Source organism: Giraffa tippelskirchi, chromosome 1 (assembly GCF_054371585.1).
Source record: "Giraffa tippelskirchi isolate mGirTip1 chromosome 1, T2T-mGirTip1v1.2.pri, whole genome shotgun sequence".
In the NCBI taxonomy this organism is placed as follows: Eukaryota; Metazoa; Chordata; class Mammalia; order Artiodactyla; family Giraffidae; genus Giraffa; species Giraffa tippelskirchi.
Genome location: NC_137275.1, coordinates 44583106 through 44607334, shown reverse-complemented (window position 1 = coordinate 44607334; position 24229 = coordinate 44583106). Strand labels below are relative to the sequence as shown.

At 44.4% G+C, this 24229-nt stretch overlaps 1 protein-coding gene across 5 annotated transcripts in view; it reads right to left on the bottom strand.

Moving 5' to 3' along the window:
* Positions 1–24229, bottom strand: part of SCFD2 (sec1 family domain containing 2) — a 378818-nt gene that overhangs the window by 34623 nt on the left and 319966 nt on the right. For 4 of the 5 annotated variants that reach the window (XM_081511330.1, XM_081511422.1, XM_081511550.1 and 1 more), the window contains exon 6: positions 8955–9100. In XM_081511330.1, coding sequence (XP_081367456.1) covers positions 8955–9100 — 146 coding nt within the window. Of the gene's footprint in view, positions 1–8950; positions 9101–24229 lie in introns of all 5 variants that reach the window. The other variant, XR_014059942.1, reaches the window with a different exon arrangement.

The following is a 24229-nucleotide window of genomic DNA, read 5'->3' as shown; positions in this document are numbered from 1 at the left end:
GATTAGGACTTGGTGCTTTCACTGCTGGGGCCCAAGTTCAATCCCTGGTCAGGGAGCTGAGATCCCACAAGCTGTGCAGCACAGTCAAGAAAAAAAAAAGATGTTGATAAGTTTTGCCACTTAAATATTATATAGAAAAAGACCTCTAAATTCTTCTTTAAAACAACTAAGCACAGAACAACTAAATAACATTGTTCACTTAAAGAGCTCAATTTAGGAAAAGACTTTCTCAGGTTCAAAGCAATATTTGTTTCATGACTCGTTAGCAAACACATTTATTAGTTTTCCCAATCAGGGTTTTTTAATCATAAGAACTTTTGGCTTCTTCCTCACTTAGTTTGGATTGTTTTTCTGCCCCAAATCATGTCACTGAAATCTGACTAGAATGAATGGCTTTGGCAGTAGCTGCTTCTTTTTTTATATTTTAAGACTTTCAGTCTTTTTTTTTTTTTAATTAATTTATTTTTTCCTGTGCTGGGTAGTCTTTGCTGTGCAGGCTTTTCTCTAGTTGTGGTGAGTGGGGGCTACTCTCTAGTTGCTGGCTGAGGGCTTCGCATTGCAGTGGCTTCTCTTGTTGCGGAGCACAGCTCAATAGTTGTGGCGCGTGGGCTTAGTTGCTCCTCGGCATGTGGGATATTCCTGGGCCAGGGATCAAACCTATGTCTACCACATTGGTGGGTGGATTCTTTAACACTGAGCCACCAGGGAAGCCCTGGCCGTAGCTTCTTAGATGAGACTCATCTAACTATTATGGAATTTTCTATTCAGCCAGAAGCTACTTACTTCTCAGCAAAGGCCCATAGAAGGGGGTGATGGGAAGACAGATGTCTTTCCCCAGGGCCCTGTTCCGTTTTCCTCATGTGTTAGAGAGGCACAGAGAGGAGATCAGTCGTGTAGTTTGACTTCATGAGATGTTAACGAGAGTAATTTAATTTTCCCAATCAAACATTCACTGGCAGTTCATCTTTCAGGGGGGAAGGAGAAGGATTAAAAACACAGACAAATTCATCCCTATTTCTTGCTTCTACCACATTCAGTGTGTCCCGGCAGTAGGGGGTCTATGCTCTACACAATCATTCAGACAGACATCCGTGTTCCTGCTGTTGAGCAGCCCCCACTACCCGCTAGGGCTCTGGAATCCCACATGGAAGCCTTTGCATCTCATCAACCAAGGATGAAAGAGAGACAGTGTGGAGGATTTCCAGAGAGATTTTATGGGCTGAAAGTGATCTGTATCACGTCTACCCATTGTTCATTGGTCAGAATTAATCACAAACCTACATCTACCTGCAAGGGAACTTGGAAAATGTGGTCTAATTGTGCCAGGAGGAAACAGAAATCAAATTTGGGGAACACACACAGCATGTCTCTGCCACAGACACACTGTAAAGTCTGAATTGAAATATTAGTTATTTCCTTAATAACTGGCAGGTTGCTTGTGGTAGGCAAAGGATTATTAAACCTCTTTTCCCTTCTGCATAAGAATTTGACCTTTGGTTAACTTTTGAGCTCTGTTTCCCTGGAAACCTGATAAGGGAAGAATGTCAAACTCTAGCCAAGCAAGATTGCTTATGATAAAAATGACCCCTGCTTAGTAAATTGCATTAGATGGGGAGAACTATAAATACTGGACAGAAAGTCAGGGCTTTGGGCTTCTCTGAGTACAATGGCTCTTGTATAATTGGCATGTCCCTTGGAGGAATGCTAGAATCATGTCTGTGAAGCTGGTTCAGAGAAAGTGGCTCCTATAGGATATGAGAGTTTTAAGCCAGGAGACTCCTGCCCCCACCCTTCCCTCCTTGTGAGTCTAGTTCCTTCACTTCTCAGCTGTCACTGTGGGACCAAACCAAACAGCTCCTGGGTATCTGCATGGACTGCTTCATGGATGGTCACAATGGCTACCCCAGAGGAGAAAAATGCCCACTGCTGCCTATGGGTGAGCTATGTTCCTATCCTGGGCAGACTGGTGTCAGCGGGGGCTGTGACCACAGAGATGACTCAAGCAGTAGGCATAGAATGCATGATGCCTAGGGCCCATGAGACTGCTAGCAATCCATGAAAATGTATTAATTTCTTTTAAAATCAGAAGAAAAATATGAACTTTTAGGTGAAAGATAATGTTTTGATATATAATATAAATATATTTGTCTCTATATCAATATAACTGTATAATTACATGTACACAATTGAATATATGTAAATATAAGAATATTCATATAAATACATGAATTATATATTTAACATATATATTCAAATGCATATATTTATAAATTTTATTACATAATACTTTAGTCTTAGTGTTAGTCACTCAGTTGTGTCCAACTCTTTGTGACCCATGGACTGCAGCCCGCCAGACTCCTCTGTCCAAGGGATTTCTCCAGGCAAGAATACTAGAGTGGGCTGTCATGTCCTTCTCCAGGGGATCTTCCCAACCCAGGGATTGAAGCTGCATTGCAGGCAGATTCTTTACCATCTGAGCCACCAGTGAAGCCCCATATAATACTTAATAAATATTTATTCACATAAATATATACATATATTTTAATATAGGAAGAGAGCCATGAAGGCAAAAATGCTTAGGGCCGTGGAGATCACAATGTGGCCCTGTATGACAGTCTCATGAGGCTAACTTGAAGGTTTGCAGAACCTAATGAGACCTCCATGGGTGTTACACATGAAATGGATGAGGTTTCAAAAAAATAGAAACTCTCTTTTTGTCATTAAACAGTCAGTATATGTTCCAGAACAAACTGGACTTTTAATATCCCATAGTTAATCAGAATATGAAAAATAAAATACTTCTTTCTATGTCTTTGGTTCCTTTTCATGGTGGAGATAACGTATGATTCAGTCTAGAAGGTTCTTACTGACCTGATTCCAACCCTTGAAGAAAGGTTCTGAGCACAGCAACAGTTTCTGACATTACACATAAGTCAGAGACAATTCTGAAAAACCAACTCCAACATCTTCTTAAATTTGGCCACCTGAAGATGGCCGAGGAGATCAGTTTCCAAGAAAACTGTTGTTGCCACAACCATATCCCCTCGGTCGTGCTGCTGACCCTGGCTTTGCTGGTTGGTACTGGTGCAGCCGGGGCCTCTCTTAGTCCTCCTGCTGCAAATGCCTCTCCTTTTCTGCAAAACTGACTCTAAACAATCAACTTCCCAGGAGAACTAGACTTGTAGAGAGGATGTTTACTTTGCTTCAATCCGAGATCGCACAGAAAAAACTTTTGTTCAAAACTGTTCTTGGCTTTGGGCTTTGACTACTCCATGGCTTATTTATTTTTATCTTTTGCTATATACTATGACTGATTTTTTTCCTCCTTTCATCTTCTTAAGGATAATGATTTGCTCTGGAGATTAAATAGTGGTTTATTCGTCTATCTGTTCATCCATCCGTCCATCCCTCAAACCACAAGCAGATGACTTTTAAAAAGTTTTCAGTCTAGTCCCTTTAACTTCAATATAAGGAAATCAAAGCCCAAAGCTATTAATCAACTTGCTTGAATTCACACAGGCAGTTAGAAGTTAGGCTGCAGGACAGAGCCTGTCCTGGTCCCCGGTTTACGCTGTCTCACGCAGATGCTTTCAAAAAGGATGTTAGCAGGTCTGGAGTTAGGTAGATAGAATCAGGAGGAAGAACAGAGCTTAGCACTTGGAAAAGGATAGCTGGTGGCCAGGGCTGGGGATTGCTGATGAAAAGACTGGGCCTACAGATTGTTCAGAGGCCCTATTTCACCAGGCACAAGATGAATTGAGCCTCCTTGGGCCCTGCAGGTTCTAAAGGCTCTTGTTCAACATGTCAGAGGCACAGAAGACGGTATCCATCTGTGGGACATTTCCTGCAACACAGCACAGCACTTTGCGAGTTTTGCCAAAGCCAGTCAAGCAAGAGTCATACACTATTTTGTCTGAAAGGGCTCATAAGCTCCTTGCCCTGAGTCATCTGAGGAACAGCAGCACATCAAACGCTGACATTCAGGAAGAGAGTTAAGCCTCCCATTAAACTGGAACATTTGTAGTAAGAAACAAAAGCAGAAGAAGGCTTGTTATAAAGGCAAAACTGGGGCTTAGGTTTCTGGTCAAGAGAGTCAACAGACAAACATGACTTTTCCAAACAAAGGGGTATGAGTAGTAAATTCTGACCATATGCCACAGCTAACGGGAAAGTCAACTTGAGAATGCCCCCTTTCTGTGTACCCATCTTCTAACAAAGGAAACAATGACATGCTACAGAAGAGGGCAAAGAGAAGGTCTATTTCGTCCTTTACAACAGCTGTTACAGCCAGTACGTACATAGCACTGTCTGTGTTGGCTTGTGTCCTGAAAAGCCTTACATGTATTAACTCACCTAATCATCAGAGCACTTTTATGAAGGAGCTACTATTATTAGCTCCTTCTTACATAAAAGGAACTAAGCACAGAGAGGTAAACTAATTTGCCTAAGGTCACACAGTTAGTAGGGAGCAGAGCTGGGTTATGAACCCAAAGGCTGATGTTAACCTACATGCTAACCTCCCTCTTACTTAGAATTAAGAACATAAGAAATACCATTCTGAATAAGATCCACAGTCCAGGATCCATCCATCCATCCACCTACCTATTTACCCTTAGGTGGCAAGCATTGAGCTGGGCTCTTTATTTACCAGGATGAGCAAACAAAGAAGCTGTCTCCAGCTTTGCTGGCGTGTCAAGCCAAGAGCTTCAATGGCAGCCTCGTGGTGGCCACCATGCCCACTCCCCTGGCTGTGGCAGAGGTACTGGTTCTCTTGGAGCCAGGTGTGTGGTGATGTTCGGGGCTCATTTCTGCGTATATGATGAGAGTGGTGTCTGCTTTCTACATCTGAGCTGTGACTGAAACATTTCCCTAAAGGGCTAAAGGGTGAAGGTTAAATAAGAAGTGCCTCTAGCTAGGAGAGGAAAGAGGAGTGGCTCTAAGAGTCAACTCATTTGCATCAGAGCAGGAGAAAGGTACATTGGGAGGAAGCCTGGGGCAGAGTAGGGACCTAAGATCCAGGGGAGAGAGCCCAGATACACAGCACTGGTCAGGGCTAGGGTAGGAATCCCTCGCCAGACCAGGTCTATGTCTTTCCTGAGTGCCCCAGGAAGCCCAGGACATCCCAACTAGATGATATGTAGAAACAGCATGGAGCTAGATAGAAAGCACTCATTTTCCCCAGAGCTGAGGAACAAATTGGGAGAAGAGATGGACAGAAAGTTGCCTAAGTCAAGGTTCATCTTCAAAGCTAGACAGAGCTGGCCTCTGCTTCTAGTCTGGACGCCTGCTATTTTCTATCTGTATATATTTTTGTCCCAATGATTCTTCCAATATATGGTAAAAATATATGTAGTGCATTCAAGATGTACCCCAAAACATTTATCAGGCATTCATTATGTGCATGATACCACTATAGCAGGGAAATTATGGCTGTGGACACACCAGATCAAATCTCTGTCCTCACAGGGCTTACACCTGTGACTTAGTATTTCTTTGCCTCCAAAAGTCATTGAAAAACACAAACAAGTAAAAATTATCTGTAATCCCATCAAATATTCTTTCTCTACGTATATAAAGCAAGAAGCCAGGGTTCCTTCTTGTCCATTTGTCCCTTCCTATTCCCCATAAGTAACCATTATACATTTTTCCTAAAATTTTAAATACTTATTAAGTATACATACCCACATACTTTTCATTTTATTGTTTTTTAAAAGAAAATTAAGATAACACTTTACAGAATAATCTACAACACTTTCCACTCAATAGACCATGAACCACTGTTTGAGTTCTCCAAGTAGAACCTAAGGATCCAAATACAGTCCTTGTTGAGTATGTATAGATCTCACTTTTTGGTTGCATAGCATTGCACTCGGTGTCTGGATTAATATTATTTAATCCCCGCAAGATACACATATACTCCCTGCCTTGCCCCCACTTCCACTCACGGACCTTTAGGAGTTTTGCTGAATGAGCTGATAATATTCAGTTCAGTTCAGTTCAGTTGCTCAGTCGTGTCCAACTCTTTGCGACCCCATGAACTGCAGCATGCCAGGCCTCCCTGTCCATCACCAACTCCCAGAGTCTACCCAAATCCATGTCCATCGTGTCGGTGATGCCATCCAGCCATCTCATCCTCTGTCGTCCCCTTCTCCTCCTGATCCTAATCCTTCCCAGCATCAGGGTCTTTTCCAATGAATCAACTCTTCACATGAGGTGGCCAAAGTATTGGGAGTTTCAGCTTCAACATCAGTCCTTCCAATGAACACCCAGGACTGATCTCCTTTAGGATGGACTGGTTGGATCTCCTTGCAGTCCAAGGGACTCTCAAGAGTCTTCTCCAAAACCACAGTTCAAAAGCATCAATTCTTCGGTGCTCAGCTTTCTTCACAGTCCAACTCTCACATCCATACATGACTACTGGAAAAACCATAGCCTTGACTAGACGGACCTTTGTTGACAAAGTAATGTCTCTGCTTTTTAATATGCTATCTAGGTTGGTCATAACTTTCTTTCCAAGGAGTAAGCATCTTTTAATTTCATGGCTGCAGTCACCATCTGCAGTGATTTTGGAGCCCCCCCCCCAAAAAAGTCTGCCATTGTTTCCTCATCTATTTCCCATGAAGTGATGGGACCAGATGCCATGATTTTAGTTTTCTGAATGTTGAGCTTTAAGCCAACATTTTCACTCTCCTCTCTCACTTTCATCAAGAGGCTTTTTAGTTCTTCTTCACTTTCTGCTATAAGGGTAGTGTCATCCGCATATCTGAGGTTATTGATATTTCTCCCGGCAATCTTGATTCCAGCTTGTGCTTCTTCCAGCCCAGCGTTTCTCATGATGTACTCTGCATATAAGTTAAATAAGCAGGGTGACAATATACAGCCTTGACGTGCTCCTTTTCCTATTTGGAACCAGTCTGTTGTTCCACGTCCAGTTCTAACTGTTGCTTTCTGACCTGGATACAGGTTTCTCAAGAGACAGGTCAGGTGGTCTGGTATTCCCATCTCTTGAAGAATTTTCTACAGTTTATTGTGATCCACACAGTCATTACTGACTCACTATACAGGAAGTATATGCAACAAGGGAGAGTTCATTTTCCAAAGGCAAAGCCTGCTCAGACAGTGTTTTGAGGTCTGGAGAAATGACTGAGTTGGTGGCAGGGAGATAAAGTCTAGGAAACTGATCATTGTCTTTATCATGCTCAAGATTTATAGATAGCATGTTCATGTGAAGTTGGCCAAATCAGCCACCATGATGATCAAAAAAACTGAAAAAACCTTAGTAATTTAGTGGTTACTCTCCCTTCATCAATGACAGCAGCCACTTGCCTCTCAACAGTCTTTGGTCTAAATTTCATCCTGCATCTTCAGTTCGATCACATCTTTTAGAACCAGTCTACACTGCCATATTTAAGACTGGTAATTTTTTAAATGACAAAACTACAGCTGATCAATTATCTGAGTAATTTTATCAGTATTTTTTTAGATCATTGAACAAAGGATGGGAATTTATATTATTAAGTTGAGTGCCAGGTTCTAAGGTCTTTGGTGTCTTGGTGGGTGACTTCAGGTACCCACAGCACCATCAGTTAGTATTTCTAGAACCTCCATGAGAACCATGGTGCAGTGACTGGAAGTTTTGTGTTGGCAGCAAACATGGGGTCAGGTCCTGGCCACTTGTGTGCCTGTGGCAAGTCACTGCGGCCTTCCTAGGTCTCAGATAATAATACCTCTCTGGCCTACTTGCGTGAAGATCAAAGGGAAACCAAATGCAGGGGACTCTTCATGTATCAGCTACTATATGAATAAATGGGAGGAAGAACCTGCATGTTGCTAGGTGATAGTGGGTAACCTTAGCTCCTGTCTACATGCCCACCTTGGAGAGTCAGTACCCTGAAGCTGAACCCCTCACTAGATCATAGTCCCCACTAACAGCTCATTCAACTCTCCAAGAAAGCCTTAGCAAATAGAGTGAATTCTGTGGAATATTTCATGGGAAGGTGGGAGAGAAGATTCCTTCATCCACTCCTCAGCAAAACCTAATGATCTTTTCTGTCAGAAACATCTATTCTTCCTTGAAAGCTCATCTTTGGCCACCAGCAACCTGACTGCTTTCCTTCTTGTCTAACAGAGACTACCCAGCCTCGATGGCTCTAGTCTTTCTTCACCCTTCATCTTCCCTTTGGGTCTTCCTGTGCCTCACTCTACCACCCCCCTCTTCCCTTTGCCATCAAGTTGTGGTACAGTAATTACCCCATTTCATCTGGATTTTCTTACCATTTTCCAACTCCCTGCTCAAAACATCCTTGTAAGGTTCTCCTACTATCCTTATAAAGTGGTGAAAGTGAAAGTCATTCAGTCGTGTCTGACTCTTTGCAACCCCATAGACTATTCAGTCCATGGAATTATCCAGGCCAGAATACTGGAGTGGATATCTTTTCCCTTCTTCAGGGGATCTTCCCAACCCAGGGATCGAACCCAGGTCTCCCGCATTGCATGCAGATTCTTTACCAGCTGAGCCACAAGGGAAACCCATAAAGTGGTGGGGGCATTTTAAATAACAACTGTTTTTGCTGTCATCAACTTTTATTTTCTTTGCATAATAGTATTTGGTAATTCTGTTATTCTTAGATCCAGAAACCTGGGCCCTGTCTAAAGCCAGCCCCTCATCTGGCACTTACGGACTTGCCTAAGGTGAAGGACAGGTCTGGGCCACTGACAAAGTAGCGCTGACCCCCAATCCATTGCTCATCTCGCTGCATTAAGCCTGTGGTACAAATAAACCAGGAAGCTTTCAGATTCAGGGGAACCCAGAACTCTGGACTAGAAGAGCCTTGGGTTTCATCTTGAACAAATCCTTCATTTTAAACAGCTTAAAATGGAAACTTTTCTTTTAGTCTCTGAATCCTAAAAACACAGCACAGATTAGCCGGTTATTTTAAAACGTATGTACTTGCCTGGTGGGTATGATTTCCAGGAACATATACAGACTTGAACTGTTTCATGAGGTTCCGAGCTCCAGCAATATCCCGAAGTGAAGTGAAGAGTTCATCCACAGCATTTTTGGATTTGTGAAATGTCAGGTTAATTGAAGAGTCACAGCCTGAAACAGTCCAGAGATATTTGCTCCGGTGAACAAATCTTTAAACTAAGTTTTAATCATGACAGGCTGAGGTCCATGTAACATAGTTGGTTTTCCTTTTTTTAACCCCATTTCCCCCTGGCTGTTCACCAACTGGGCTGTTTCAATCATCCCTGAGCAACAAAACACACTGAGTACAAATGCCTTTGACAGAAGTAGAACTCAGAATTGCCTGGGATTGCAGCCACTAGCTTCAACACCTAGACTGTAGACGTTTCACAAAAAGAAAGCTCCCTAAGGTCTGCTATCCTTAGAAAATAGCTCTGAGAAAAGAGGAGGAGACACAGAGGAAAATACAACAGAGGACTGTGATGAGCTGCTCACACTTGAATCCCACCAACGGTTTCCATAAAATAGAACAGCCAGAACGAGAAAGCTCATAGAGCTGCTCCAATAACAGAACTCACTGGGCTGGGCATCTAATGTGCTAACAAAGCACACGGCGTATTTCAAAAGGCAGCCATTCAAAGCTGATCAAACACAAAGGGGGCCTAATAAGGAGACCGTTCTCGGAAATGGCTCTATTTCTTTTTGAAACTTATAATAGATGGATTTATCCTCTATCTTGTTAGAAGCCTATTCAGAAGAGGAACGATTACGGTAAGTTAGAAGTTCAAAAAATAGAGAAAGACTCAAGATGAGTATTTTGACTGTTGAAATACTGCAGGTACAGGAATTCATCAATCCCCATATCACCCTTATGAGGCAGGAGCTATTCTTTCTCCTATTTTAAGGATAAGAGAGCTGAGATCCAGACAGATTAAGGAGCACTCCCACTAGCACGCTGACAATGCTTGGTCCATGCTGGCTCAGTCACCATGGGTCACGTGTAGGTCAGGAGAACAGTTCTTGTGGCCTCTGTGTCCTTCCTCAAGTACCTGCACGTCTGTCTCTGTATCTGTCTGTTTCTGTGTCTCTCTTCCTGTCTGAGGTCTTCTTCTGGTTAGAAGCATGGAAATCAGCACTCAGAAACAACAACACAATTGTTGTTGGGGGGATAGTAACAATTGGGGACAGTTGGAACGATTCTGAATTGTGGTCTCCATAGCCTGATGGGGAGGGGACGGTAGGACTGAGTCCTAGTTGCCCACAACAGTAACTCACTCATGAATGCCTTCACTACTGGCTTTCTTTCCTCCCCTGTCTTACTTCCCTAATTCCTGACCACACTGCCTGGGACATCTTCTCAAATATAGTACTTGCACTCAAATCCTTGTCTCAGGATCCCAGAGCTTCCAGGGCGATTTGACCACAGGCAGCTTAGACCTTCCCAGATACTGCGGAGGTAAAGAATCTGCCCACCAATGTAGGAGATGCTAGAGACACAGGTTCGATTCCTGGATCGGGAATATCCCCTGGAGTAGGAAATGGCAACCCACTCCAGTATTCTTGCCTGGGAAATCCCATGGACTGAGGAGCCTGGTGGGCTACAGTCTCTGGGGTCACAAACAAGTTGGACATGACTTAGTGACTAAGAACAACAACAGTTTATACAATTTTTCATTTGGCCTTTTTTCAATTTTTTTGAGAAGTGAGGACTATAATGTTCTTCCATTAGGCTGAGAGGGATCAAACCATATCCTGGATTGTAGAGTACTGAAAATAATAAACTAGATGTGGAAGTTGTGGATTATACATTAGAATTAGATTAAGCAAAGGCTGTGTAATTCCAAAGAGGTGGGCTGACTGTGGAGCAGTGAACTCAAAGACACCCAACAGAAAAATAAAGCTGTCAAAGAAATTGTTGGGAAAAAAATCCTAAATTTACAAATAAACTAAAATTTCCCTGAAAAACAGTTAATATTCCTCCACTGTTCAAATCAACTGCACAACGGTAACTTCTTGCAAACCACCATCTCGTTCTGACATGTCTGTTATCCTCAAAGCAAGTGCTCTACAATATACATGCTTCTGGGACACTAGGGCAAAGGGGTCTCATTTTTATCATCTCTGAGCATTTTCATAATTATATCAATCTTCACCAAAAGCAGGGTTTACATTCAGTTACCCAGACCCTAAAATGAAAAGTCATACACACACACACACACAAGAGAAATGTGGATCAAAGAAGACAAATGATGTGCAAAAGCACATCACCATCTCCAGCAAAATGTCCCTCTGATCACAGCCCTGACCTCCTCCAGGTACACTGCCTCCTGCCTTTCAGAGTATCTCCTCTGTGAATGCAGCTCATTCCAAACTCATGCTGTAACTAATAACAGTTAAAGGAGATGTGGGTGCAAAAGTTATGAAATGGGAAGAATTCTTTTTCTGTTTAAAAGCTATAATCACTTAGAGCTCACCTAAATAACCACTTACATCAGGCACTATTCTAAGGAGTTTATACACATTAGCTCATTTAATCTCCACAGAAACCCAATGAGGTAAGTACTACTATTATTACTCCCATTTTGCCGATGGGGAAACTGAGCCATGAGAAGTAACACATGGTCACTCAATGAAAGCAGTAAAGCTATGATGCAAAGCCTGTGGTCTAACTCCCAAGACAGTCATATTAGCCACTCCACTCTACTGTCTTCATATGTTCCGGAAGCCACATACATAAAGATTAGTAAAGCAATTTTTGTTGTTCAGCCACCCAGTTGTGTCTTTTGTAACCCCATGGACTGCAGCATGCCAGGCTTCCCTGTCCTTCATCATCTCTGGGAGCTTGCACAAACTCATGTCCATTGAGTCGGTGATGCCATCCAACCATTTCATCCTCTGCTGTCCCCTTCTCTTCCCGCCCTCCATCTTTCCCAGCATTAGAAGTGCTTTTAAAATGGAATGAGTGGCAGATGCCTTTCTTGGGAAGACTTCGGCCCGTCCCTGGGGGTAGATGCCAATAGAGTGGTTTGCAGTTATACCCCTGGCCTGTCTTTTGCATCCACACAAGGTGTGGGATCTTGGGATCTCCCAGGACTGCTGCACACCCACCATCGGATCTCTGTCCTGTAAGGCGCTGTATTCAGTTACTTCTTATAAGCCCCTGACAGCCTGTTCCATTAAGCCAGCTTATGAGATAAGGGTGGTTTGTAAGGGAACGCTAAGTGTACAGTTCCAGTCAATTCTCATTTAATCCACTTAGTTTAATAGATAATAAAGCAGAAGCTGATCCTAGCCTTCGGCCAAGCACAATCTGTATACTTCAGTTGCCTGCTTCTTGATAAGGGAGGCCCCCAACCCCCAGGGCACCCTTGAGTTCGTCTAAAATGGGGTATGACTCATGCCCCTGCAATTCCTTTCTCTGGAGGGCTTGGCGATCTCAGGCAGGGGTCCAGTTACTTCTCCAAGCAACCAAATAGGGCTCCAGTGTCCATGTCTACCCTCCCCAGGCCCCTCTCACCCGTCTCCGCTTACTGAAGTGGCTTTCCTTGGGCAGAGGGAGGAGAGCAGTTTCCATGGCTGGGGCTGCTGCAGGGACCCACAGTTCAGGCAACAACAAAGTTAAAGTGGAGAGCAAGCCGAGTAGCTCAGCGATCCTTTTGGGAGGCTGAAATGAAGCTGAACCCCTCTCTCCAGTCTGCCTACTCCTTTTGTTTGGTTCTTGCATGGAGCAGATTTTAAACTTTCTGGGGCATGGGGAACTTTTTTCAAAAGAGCCTGGCTTCCAGACTTTGGGTTTTATTTCTTAGATATTCAGGAAGATAAAGCATCTTGCAACAGGAGGCTGCCTTATCCAAGGCTTCAGTCTGGATTAGAGATGCAGCACCTTACCTAAGGTCTTCCAACACACACACACACACACACACACACACACACGGAACCTGTGTGGCTGGATAAGCTGGGGAGCCTGGTTGGAATAGGACTTGAAATGCCTCCTTATTTAGTGATATTACTCTCTTCACAGCTATAAAGGTCCCTCACATCCGACTAGGAAAAGCTAGGGTCAAAGAATATCATTTGAGCCTGGTCAAGAGGCTCTTTTCTTATTTGGACCCAAATTATCCAAAGATGGCCTCCTCATCCTTCTTCCGGCCCAAGGTTGAGAACATCAGGCCCATTCTTCCAATCTGCACCCCGCCCTCCTGCCTCTCAGCAAACCCTTGGCAGCAGGGGACCCACCTCTGTGGGATCCCCAGGAAGTTAGAGAAAGGGTTGGCTTGGGAGGGCAAGACGGCCAGAAAGGACAGAGCGCTGGGAGGTCATGACCTCCCTCATCCATCCGGCTGTCTGACGTTGCCTTTTCTCTCTTTTCAAACCATTGTTTTAAAGATGGAATCATTTTTTCATGGCTCTCAATAAAGGATTGGTAAATGAAAACAAAACCAAACACAATAAAAACCCCAAATAAACCTTAGCGAGTGGTGTCACATCTGAAATCTCTTAGGGAGACTGACTGTGTAAAACAACTCCTGTGTAGGGCAGTCCTGGTAATATTTATAGTAGAAGCCCTGCTTTTCAAATGTGCTTGGGACCAGTAGGTGTTAGGAGTCATTTAACACAGGGGAGGGATCATGAAAAATTGATCTCTCTTCCACGCATACACACATGTATGTATACACATAGACATATATGTGTATTTGTGTGTATGTATAGTTTTGTTTAAAATTAAAACGTAAACTATGAACCTATTTGCAGGGCAGCAGTGGAGACACAGACATATGAGAACAGACTTGTGGACACAGTGGGAGAAGGAGAGGGTGGGACGAATTGAGACAGTAGCACTGAAACACATACATTACCATATGTAAAACAGATAGCCAGTGGGAATTTGCTGTACACTGCAAGGAGCTCAATCTGGTGCTCTGGGACAACCTAGAGGGGAGGGAGGGAGGCTCCGGAGGGAGGGGACATATGTATACTCATGGCTGATTCACGTTGTTGTATAGCACAAACCAACAGAACATTTTAAAACAGTTATCCTTCAATTACAAATAAAAGTGTCTATTTATTCACTAATCTTTCAAGAAAAGGCCAAGGTCTTTTCTTTGAGTATTGTCTGCTGACTAGAGTTCTTTTTTCTTTTTTTTTTAAACCATTACATACCAGGTATAATGTCCAATCTTAGTCCATTAAAAGTGGAACAAGAAGTTGAAGACACCTGAAGCACAATCTGAAAGCAGAATTCTTCTAGATTTTAATCTTCCTTTTCCCTTCAATCTTTCACATTCACCTAGTTCAGACCTAATTCAAAAGCATGTTTAAAATGACTCATCTTTAAATGCTTTTCAAAAGCATTCAATTTGGTTTTCATTTAAACAATTTTTTTTGAATTCATATTTCCTCAGAGAACATTTCATTAGAGTTTGCAACTTAATAAAAAGTACAATTAGCAGAGGCAGGTTTGGGAACAAACACAACTGGCTCCTGGGAATCACACGCCTCAACCAGGAAGAGCAGATGTGCGCGGGCACAGGCAGGCTGCTTCAAGCTCTGCAGGGGTCACAGTTCTGCATGAGTTGTGCTGTTTCACAGATGGATTGCAGGATGTAAGCTACTGGGTGAATGGGTCATGTGGAGGCTGGTTGAGAACACATGAATTAGATGCACATATTATTTATATTCATTGAATTTATATTATATCACATATACAACAAATGAAACATATATATACATACATATTTCTAAGGTCTCATATTTATACTACACCGACCATGTATTTATGTCATCTATCTAATATTTATATAATGATCTACTGTGGCTTTTAAGTTCTTCTAACATAAAACATCCAAAATCTGGGTTTTTAGCCTTTAGATCTTACTGGGCTGATTTCTTTCCTTGTAGGATCCTTGATCTACACTACACGGCAGGGGCTCCTCAGCAGGTGCCGACATAAACATGCTTGGACGAGAGTATCAGTGTGCCTGACCTAACTAAGAAAATCAGGGTCAGAAATACTCAGATGAGGCCACAAAGGGCTGGAGATGGCTCATGGAGACTGGACCACCTTCAGAAGTCCCTTCTAAATCTCCCCTCAGGCTCTTAGCCCACGCTGATCCCATGGCCCCTTGGTGCACTGGATCCTGCTCAGGGTCCTGGAGTCTCCTAGCCTGTGGCCTCTAGTTATTGTCCGAATGAGAGAGGCGGGCAGGAGGGGAGGGGTGAGGACAAGCTCCAGGGAAGCCAGGGCTCTACCTGGTTCTCCACTGGTCTCCAACACAGCCTTTGTTCACAGAAGAACGCATGAAATATTTCTCATTCAAATAAATGAATGAGGAAAATAGTGAGGTGATGGGAAAGAGCTGAATCAGACCAAACGTGCCATAAAGCGACAGCAATGATTCTTGAGGAGCTGATAAAAACGTCTCTGCAGGAAATTTCAAACAAAGGGCTCCCAGATGGGTTTGAGCAAGTGCAGCTTCCACGCATAAGTGGATCGTGCCCCGGGAAGGCTACTTTAGAAGAACAACCTCAATCGGCCGCATAAACTCATTTTGTCTCTTTAGCAAGCAAAACTAAATTTACATGGTTTGGTTACACGTGCATATGAGATAAAACTGTTTTAAAAGGAAGAAAATGATAAATACAAGCTTCAGAAAGTGGCTACCTCTAGGGGAGGGGGTGGGTGGGTAAGCAACGCTTTGGGAGGGGGTGATGGGTTCATGAGTGCTTCTTATGTAGATATGCTTTATCACATATATATCATATAATCTTTTAAATGTATCCCCTACCATCTTGGGCTTCCCAGGTGGCGCAGTGGTAAAGAATCTGCTTACCAATGCAGGAGACACAAGAAATGTGGGTTCGATCCCTGGGTTGGGAAGATCCCCTGGAGAAGGGAATGGCAAACCACTCCAGTAATTCTTGCCTGGAAAATTCCATGGACAGAAGAGCCTGGCAGGCTACAGTCCATGGGGTTTCAAAGAGCTGGACATGATCTTAAAAACTATAATGAAACAAAAAAACAGTTACACTACTTTCTTAAGCCTCCAGCAAATTCAGCTTTTTTATAACAATTGGAAAAAGGAAGAAATGACAGCTGAAATGCATTATTATTAGGCAGGTTTGGGATGTGTGGTGGATGTGGAAAGGCTTGAACAATCACGAGAGAATGTCACTGCCCATAATTCTAGCCCAAGGTCTGAGGCTTCTTGTGAGAAAATCTGTGGTGGGGGAAATCTGAAAGAAGAGACATTGTCAGGACTATGCTTTGGAACTTGCACCTTTAATGAAGGCAGGGAACAAAGCCAAGCTGTCAGTGAGGCCCAGGGAGCAGAATGGAGACACAGAGACAAGCAGCCTCGGGATCCTGGACATCTGTGCCGCTTCAGGAAGAGCCCAGGAGGCAACAAGACAGACAATCCTGGATCACCGCACAAATAAGGAGACAGCCTCAGCTATTTCAAAACATTCCCTCCGAGACGCTGCTGAAACAACCTCTCCAAAGCAGCTTTTTTGACTACCCAAACTATACCCACAGAGTTTCTTTTTTTTTTTTTTTAAAGTGAAGTCCTTTATTTCCTACCATCCATGTTCCTAAGAATATGAAAGTATTAATTAAAATTCAGAAATGTATAAAAACTTTAAGGAACAGTTACTGAAAACAACAACAACAAAATTCTATTAACTTAGTAAGCTGAAGTTTTGTATTAGGAAAACACTTATTAACAATAAAAAATTAAGGAGATTCCCACAGAGTTTCTTTATCCTAAGATTTCATGTGATTAATTAAGGCAGGGGTAAGTGTAAAAACTCTTGTGAAACTACATCATACGAAATAGTACAACTTCATATATCAGTTATTGTGTTATCTTATTCAATCAATCCAAATCACCTTAGACAAAGGGATGTTCAGCATTCAGAGAAAGTGAAATACCATGCTTGAGGCTATTTCTTTCAAAAGATAGGCACTGGTTTTTGATCAGTTACCCAATCTCCTATTATCGGGGCTATCACCATGGGAAGAATCAGATTTCTCTCATATCATTTCAACTTTGGGCCCCCTTTCCAGGAACAAAACCTGCCACCAGTGGAGATGCCCATTGATCAGTTACCCAATCTCCTATTATCGGGGCTATCACCATGGGAAGAATCAGATTTCTCTCATATCATTTCAACTTTGGGCCCCCTTTCCAGGAACAAAACCTGCCACCAGTGGAGATGCCCACATAACCACTGAAACCTGCACTCAGAAACCTTCCCAGTCCCAAGCAGGCTGGCACACAGGCTACTAACAGTAATCATGGATATGGTCTCAAACCCCCATCGCATGCTGAGCGCACTTCCTAATAGGCTGATTGTTTTTACTCTGTTGAGTTAATTCTATTGATTTACTAACTTGCCACTGACACCCTAAGTCCCCTTTCAAAATGTGCTGACCTTTCTGATGGTTCTGAATAGCTCAACATGGAGCGCTGGCTTCTTGGAGCCAACTTGAGAGATAATCTGCCTCTGGTTGTTTTCACAAGCTGTCAGGTGGCAGAGCACCTGGGAGCCTCAGAGACCCCTGTGACAATGACTGCTGTTGATCTTGTTTTCTAAACTAGGAGAAAGCAAGGCTGTGCTGAGCTGTGCTTTAGTCGCTCAATCGTGTCTGACTCTTTGCGACCCATGGACTGCGGCCCACCAGGCTCCTCTGTCCATGGGGATTCTCCAGGCAAGAATACTGGAGTGGGTTGCCATGCCCTCCTTCAGGGGATCTTCCCAACCCAGGGATCGAACCCAGGTCTTCCGCACTGCAGGCAGATTCTTTACCGACTGAGCCACCATGGAAGCACCCAAGGCTGTGCTACATGCACATAAAGGCAACACCCAAGCACGGCCTTGCGTTGAGCACAGCTGGCAGTTCTTCTGTTAACATTTGCTCGCTTCTCGTCTATTCTTTTTTGGGTGCTACCAAAGCTGATGCAGCAACAAAGGGAAGAAAGCACAGGATAGATACAAATTTATGTTGGGGAAAATCTGATCTGCTTACTTGATTTTTCTCTGAATTGAGTAGAGTGCCATTGTTTGATTTTATCCATGAATAGCATTCCCCCAGGGCACAGTTTCAGAACCAATGAGGCAGTTGGGCATTTCAGAGAGAGGGGAAAAGGAAGCCCCGAGGCTCCTCCTGAGACCTGCAGAGGCTGATCCCACCTGTCCTTCAGGAAGTGAGCCTGATGCGTCACCACCTGCTACCAGCCCTGTTCCTCTTCACCTCCCACACTCTGTTCCTCCCTGTTCTCCCATGCAGAGATGTGTGTGTAGGGGATGGGGTGGTTCTACCTGACGCAGTTACAGCAGAGGCCTAGAGCTCCCCCAAGAAAACCAGCTGGGGACTTCCCTGGCTGTCCAGTGGTTAAGACTTTGTGCCTCCACTGCAGGAGGTACAGGTTCCAACCCTGGTTGGGGAACTAAGATCCCACATGCCACATGGCCAAAAAAAAAAAAAAAGGAGACCACCTGGAAGGCTTCCTGGAGGAGCAGGAGAAGAAGGCAGCTGTGAAGGACCCCATCAAGGTGCACACTTTCTGCTCCGTCCTGAATCTTATCCCAGGCCCAGTCTCACTCCTGGTTTTACAAACAGTACCAAAGGTCCATTGCCCACAAAGGATTCTTAAGAGATAAGGTTGTACTTTATTCTAAAATTCCAATAAAATTTAGAAGATGGGAGTAATATGGTGTCGCTTCTGGCTGTGATGTGCCACTGAGCGAGGCTTTCTTATCCGAGTTCCAGTGAGTAAATCACTCAGGCTTTGGTTTGTCTGCTGATTGCACAAACCTGTGCTATAGCCAATCGCTTGTAGAAAAGGATGAAATCAAAAGTCCAAATCATGGCACATTTCAAAGCCTTTCAAATGACTGTCTGGCCCTCCCCGGCCTCTTGTTCTCACTGTCATTTAGAGGAGCTTTAAAACAAAATCTAAGTCTTTTCTTTTCTACTGTTTCTGTAGATCCAGCCTCACTGCGCTTGTTATCATGAGACTTGTAAGTATGGAGGGAAAGTAGTGTCTCTCTATTTATATTTTTGGGAAAGGCTAGGTGGTTAATGATACCGGATCATTTTCTGATCTGAGAAAAAGGAAAGAATGAAAGGGAAGCTTATTGGCCTAAAGTTTCTTTCATCCCTTTTGTTTCTTAAAAGAATAGAAGAGCAAATGGAGTTTATTTTTCTTCTAAGTAGCAGCCAGATCAAATGAGACCCCACCTCACCCTTCCCCCAACGCACACAAAAATCACTCTCAGCCTCAATCTAAGGTTCCCCTGCACCTGTTGTTGTAAATCTCCATTGAACCGAGCCAGCATCGCTATGTCTGTAATTTAAGCTCCCACTAAATAAGGCCTCTTATCTATCACTTTTCTGTATTTTCTTTCGGAGGCAGTGTGGCTTAATTGTGAGTCAGCCGTTCCTGATACAGAGATGGGACAGAGTCCAGGGAGGCTTGCCAGTGGCCCCTGGCCTGGAGGGGAAGGGGAGAAACACCACCATTGCCCTTGTCTCTTCTGGGGGCAGAAGGAGCCTTGAGGGTGGACCCCAGAAGCAAATGCAGAGAACTCCAGAAAGCGTACAGCCTGAGGCCTGTCTCCTGCAACTCAGAGTTCAGGTCCCAGGGAAGGGGGGTTGGGATCTGGAAGGGGCGGGAGGGGTGTTTAGGGGGTGGGCAGCTGTTCTCCCTGCCTCCCTGACCCTGAGTACGGAGCCAGGCTTCCTGTTTGGGTGGAGCGGGCTGCTGTCTGCGGGCTTTCGGACGCTTTTACCGTCCCAACCCCAGTCTGATCTCAGATGGGCTCTCACCCATCAACTCCAACCTCTGATGGAGATGGCTCAGATGAACTTCATGTCTACCCAGTGATTTCAACTCTGTCGACAAAAATGAACTATCACAAAGGCTTAGCGTTCTAGGCTGTCACTTGCTTCTGGGCAGGGACATTCTTAAGCCCACAGCTGTTTTCACAGTTATTCTATGTCCATCACATGTCAGGGAGGGTGAGCAAGGGGGGGCCCTGGGTTCGGAGCACTTTTCCCAAAAGGCTGGGTAAGGGGAAGGGTGAAACCACCAAGCTCCAGCCAATTCTGGGACCTGAAGGCAGGAACATCACTGCCCAAAAGAACTGTCTGCAATGATGGAAATGTACGTCTGTTTTGTCCAATATGGCAGCCACTGCCTACAGATGGATGTTGAGCACTTGAAATGTGACTAGGGGAATCTCAGTTTTAAGTCACATTTAATTTTAATTGCCACACATGGCTAGTGGCTACTATACTGGACAGCACAGGTCAAGAACGTAAGCCTAGTGAGGACTAAGACTTTTGTTTTAATTACAGATGTATCTGAATCTCCTAAATAGTGTTTGTGCCTCGTAGATGGTAGGCACTCAATAAATAGCTGTCAAATGAAATAAACAACTGCCTGTTAAAGGTTGTTACCTATGGAGTCACGGGAGACTTTCTACTTGATGTACTTCTGTGTCATTCTGACTTTTAAATAAGTATGTACATTTTAAATTAACAAAACAATAAAGATATTCCAATTCCAGAGTACAATGCACACCAATTTCATCCTTTTCTTTTTCTTAATCGCTCTAAGTACCGCTCCCTTTGACTGGAGGGGAAGGCTGGCCCCTGAGTGGTGGTGTGTTTATTCTTGGCTACCTGGACCAATTTCTCCCAGATGAACACTGCTGGGTGCCACAGTTCCACCGGCCTCACCTTGCCTCCTTGCTCCTGATTCATAGCAGATATCATACTCTCAATTTCATTTTCTTCGTTCAACAAGGCCTTCATGGCTTCCATTTCCCTAAGTGAGGTCAGCAGAGAGTCTGTATTTCTAGTGGGGAAGAAAATCTGACAGAAAGACTGTCCCTGCTATTAAATGTGGGGTCAGGCACACTGTTCTCTGTTATGTACAGGGTCAGTTAGAGTCCTGACAACCTTCCTAAGTCAATGCATGTCTTAGAATAAGACCCAAGATACTTCTTCTCCACCCCTGGCTCAGTCTAGTCTGTCTGCTTCTCTGTGTCCTGCCAGTACCCACTCTGCTCTCTCCATGAGCCTTGATGAATGCCACCATGCAGCTTCCTACGGGCTGGCCCCTCTGGCTCACGTCCTACCTGTTCCTCTTCACAGTGTGACTCTAGAAACTGACTCAAGACCAGTCCCCTCTGCCTCCTTCAGCTCACAGATGCCGGATCCCTGCTTCCTGAACTTCAGCCATTCACTGACCACCTTCACTCCTGCCACTTCTAGGCACTGCCTGCTTCCAAGATTGACTCTGCCTGTTTCCATAAGTTAGCTTGAAATCAACTCATTTATTAGTTCTACGTGAGTTGACCTGATGTGCTAAAATTCACTTATTTTAACATGCATCAGAAAAAATATAACTGAAAATAGAAAATATTCATTGGCACCCTCCCCTCAACTCCTCTCGAAGACCACCCTAGGGACTGGTGTGCACTCATGGGTGTGTGATGGATGCTCTTCTCGTGCAATGCCAGGACCACATGTCTTTACCTAAGAAGCTCATCTGCTTCTCAGAGGCAGGGTCCCTTCTCCCTCCGTCCCTGCCATGGCCCCAGTACCAAGCTGCATGTGGGAAACTGAGAGTCAGCCAACCGTAAAGAGGCAGCTCCCGGGTGCTGGGAACTGTGCTGATGATGACTGCTCGGAGCAGGTGCTGTTATGCTCATTTTTCACATGATGGCACGGATACTGCAATGGCTCCAGGAAGGCTGGCTTAATGAATAAGCAACTCCTTTAAAAAGAAAACAGCCTGGCAGAGTCAGGAGTTCAGGGAGGAAGACGCCTCTTCTGCAGTACAGCTCTGCTCTCCCAGGCCTTCTTCATGACCACATGACCCCAGAATCTGCCTTTGTTATGACCTGCTTGGTGCCAGTCTAGCCTCATCAGAGGAGTCCCCTTGCTATATATCTGTGATCCAGTCCCACCATCCCTTCCTCCTTGCCCTCAGAGTTCCAGCTGCTCTGGCCTTCTCTTGCTCCCCAGTAGATGTCAAGCTTAGGATCTTTGCACTTTTTTTCCCTCTACCTGTTCTGATCGTTACCATATATATTAGGTATCAGCTCAGGACATCTCCTCAAAGATGCCTTTGGTGGCTCAGATGGTAAAGAATCTACCTGCAATGCAGGAGACCTGGGTTCAATTCCTGGGTCGGGAAGACCCCTGGGAAAGGGAATGGTAACCGACTCCAGTATTCTTGCCTGGAGAATTCCATGGACAGAGGAGCCTGGTAGGCTACATTCCATGGGGGTGCAAAGAGTCAGACAAGACTGAGCAACTAACACTTCACTTCTTCACCATCTCAATTAAGTTGTCTCTCTTAAAGTATAATACTTGGTATGTGCATGCTAAGTTACTTCAGTCGTGTCTGACTCTTTGCCACCCTATGGACTGTAGCCTGCCAGGCTCCTCTGTCCATGGGATCCTCCAGGCAAGGATACTGGAGTGGGTTGCCATTTCCTTCTCCAGGGGATCTTCCTTCTCCAGGGATCAAACTCGTGTCTCTTGTCTCCTGCATTGGCAGGTGAGTTCTTTACTGCCAGTGCCATCTGGGAAGCCCAAAAGTACTTTATCAACATTTATAAATACAGAGAAATGTATTTCCTTTTCTTGTTTTTTCTCCAGCTCTCCCCTCTCTCTCTCCTTCCTTCTGTCTCATCATTACATATTTACTGAGCTACTTGATGGGCACTGAAGATAGTGTCTGCTCTCAGAAGCCTACATTTCAGTGGGGGGAAGAAGACAATATGTAAATAAATAGGCAAGCAAACAAGTCATAATGTGTCCTTAGAGATAAGTGCTCAGAGGAAAATTAGAGGCAGGAGCTGTTTTAGACATGGTAAAGAAGGGCTTCTTGGAGGAGGTGGCATTTTAGCAGAGACCTTTATGGAGTGATGAGGCAAGCACTGCAGACACCTAGGAAAGAGCTTTCGACGCATAAGGGCAGGAGGTGCAAAGGCCCTGAGGCAGAAAGGGTTTCAGGAGAGCAAGGAGATGGAGCAGCTGAAGTGAGCAGCAAGGGGAGAAAGGAGGCAAAGCAAGTGAGAGAAAGGGAAGGTCAGGGAGACAGGTAGAGGCAGGTCATGGTGGGGGACCTTGTATGGAGTCTACGGTAGATGGAGGAAGAAAGAGCACACATGTGGAGGAAGAAGATGGGAAAGGAACATATATCCACCGCTGTGCTGATGAGTGGGTTTTAGTGGAATGTGTGTGTGAGCCTGGGAGAGAAGCAGGCCATCTGGCAGGGGCTGCTGGCTGGCGGTAGAGAGCATATAGGCTTTGAATCCAAATGCGCAAACATTTTCAGTGTCTCCCCACCTCTGACTGATGGTAAGAATACAATGGAACTCAGTGGGACAAAAAGCCACATCAGTAACATGACAACCATCCAAATTGCCACAGGAGGAAACTGGCATGTTAGTGCTGCTTCATGGCTACCAGCCCCTGCTCTGAGAGCTCAACGCTATTGTGCCAGAGTCACCCACAGAGGGTGCAAAGAGAAGGGCAGCCTGTGAAGCCCAGGACTGGCATGGCTGCTAGAATGTATTAAGAGACTGAGTTGGCAAGCGAAGGGAAAACGAAAATCCCTGGTCAGGGAGATCAAGAGCTGGTGCTGACCTGAAAAGTCCAGGTTGGCTACGGTAGCTTTGAGAGAAGGAAGTTCTCTTATTATTTTAAGGAAGGAATTGAGGGTTAGGTTGGATTTCAATTTCACCAGGGTGGAGCCTATTCGTTGATTCAGTCAACAAATATTTACTGAGTGCCCAATGTGAGGCACTGTTCTAAGCAACAGCAAACAAAACATAAAAATTTCTTCCTGGATCAGGTTTCCTTTGTACTTCTCCACTTTGTCTAAAAACAATGATAATCAGTTCAGTTCAGTCATTCATTCGTGTCCAACTCTTTGTGACCCCATGGACTGCAGCACGCCAGGCCTCCCTGTCCATCACCAACTCCTGGAGCTTGCTCTAGCTCATGTCCATTGAGCCAGTGATGCCATCCAACCATCTCATCCTCTGTCATCCCCTCTCCTCCTGCCTTCAATCTTTCCCAGCATCAGGGTCTTTTCCAATGAGTCAGTTCTTCACATCGGGTGGCCAAAGTATTGGAGCTTCAGCTTCAGCATCAATCCTTCCAATGAATATTCAGGACTGCTTTCCTTTATGATTGACTGGTTTGATCTCCTTGCAGTCCAAGGGACTCTCAAG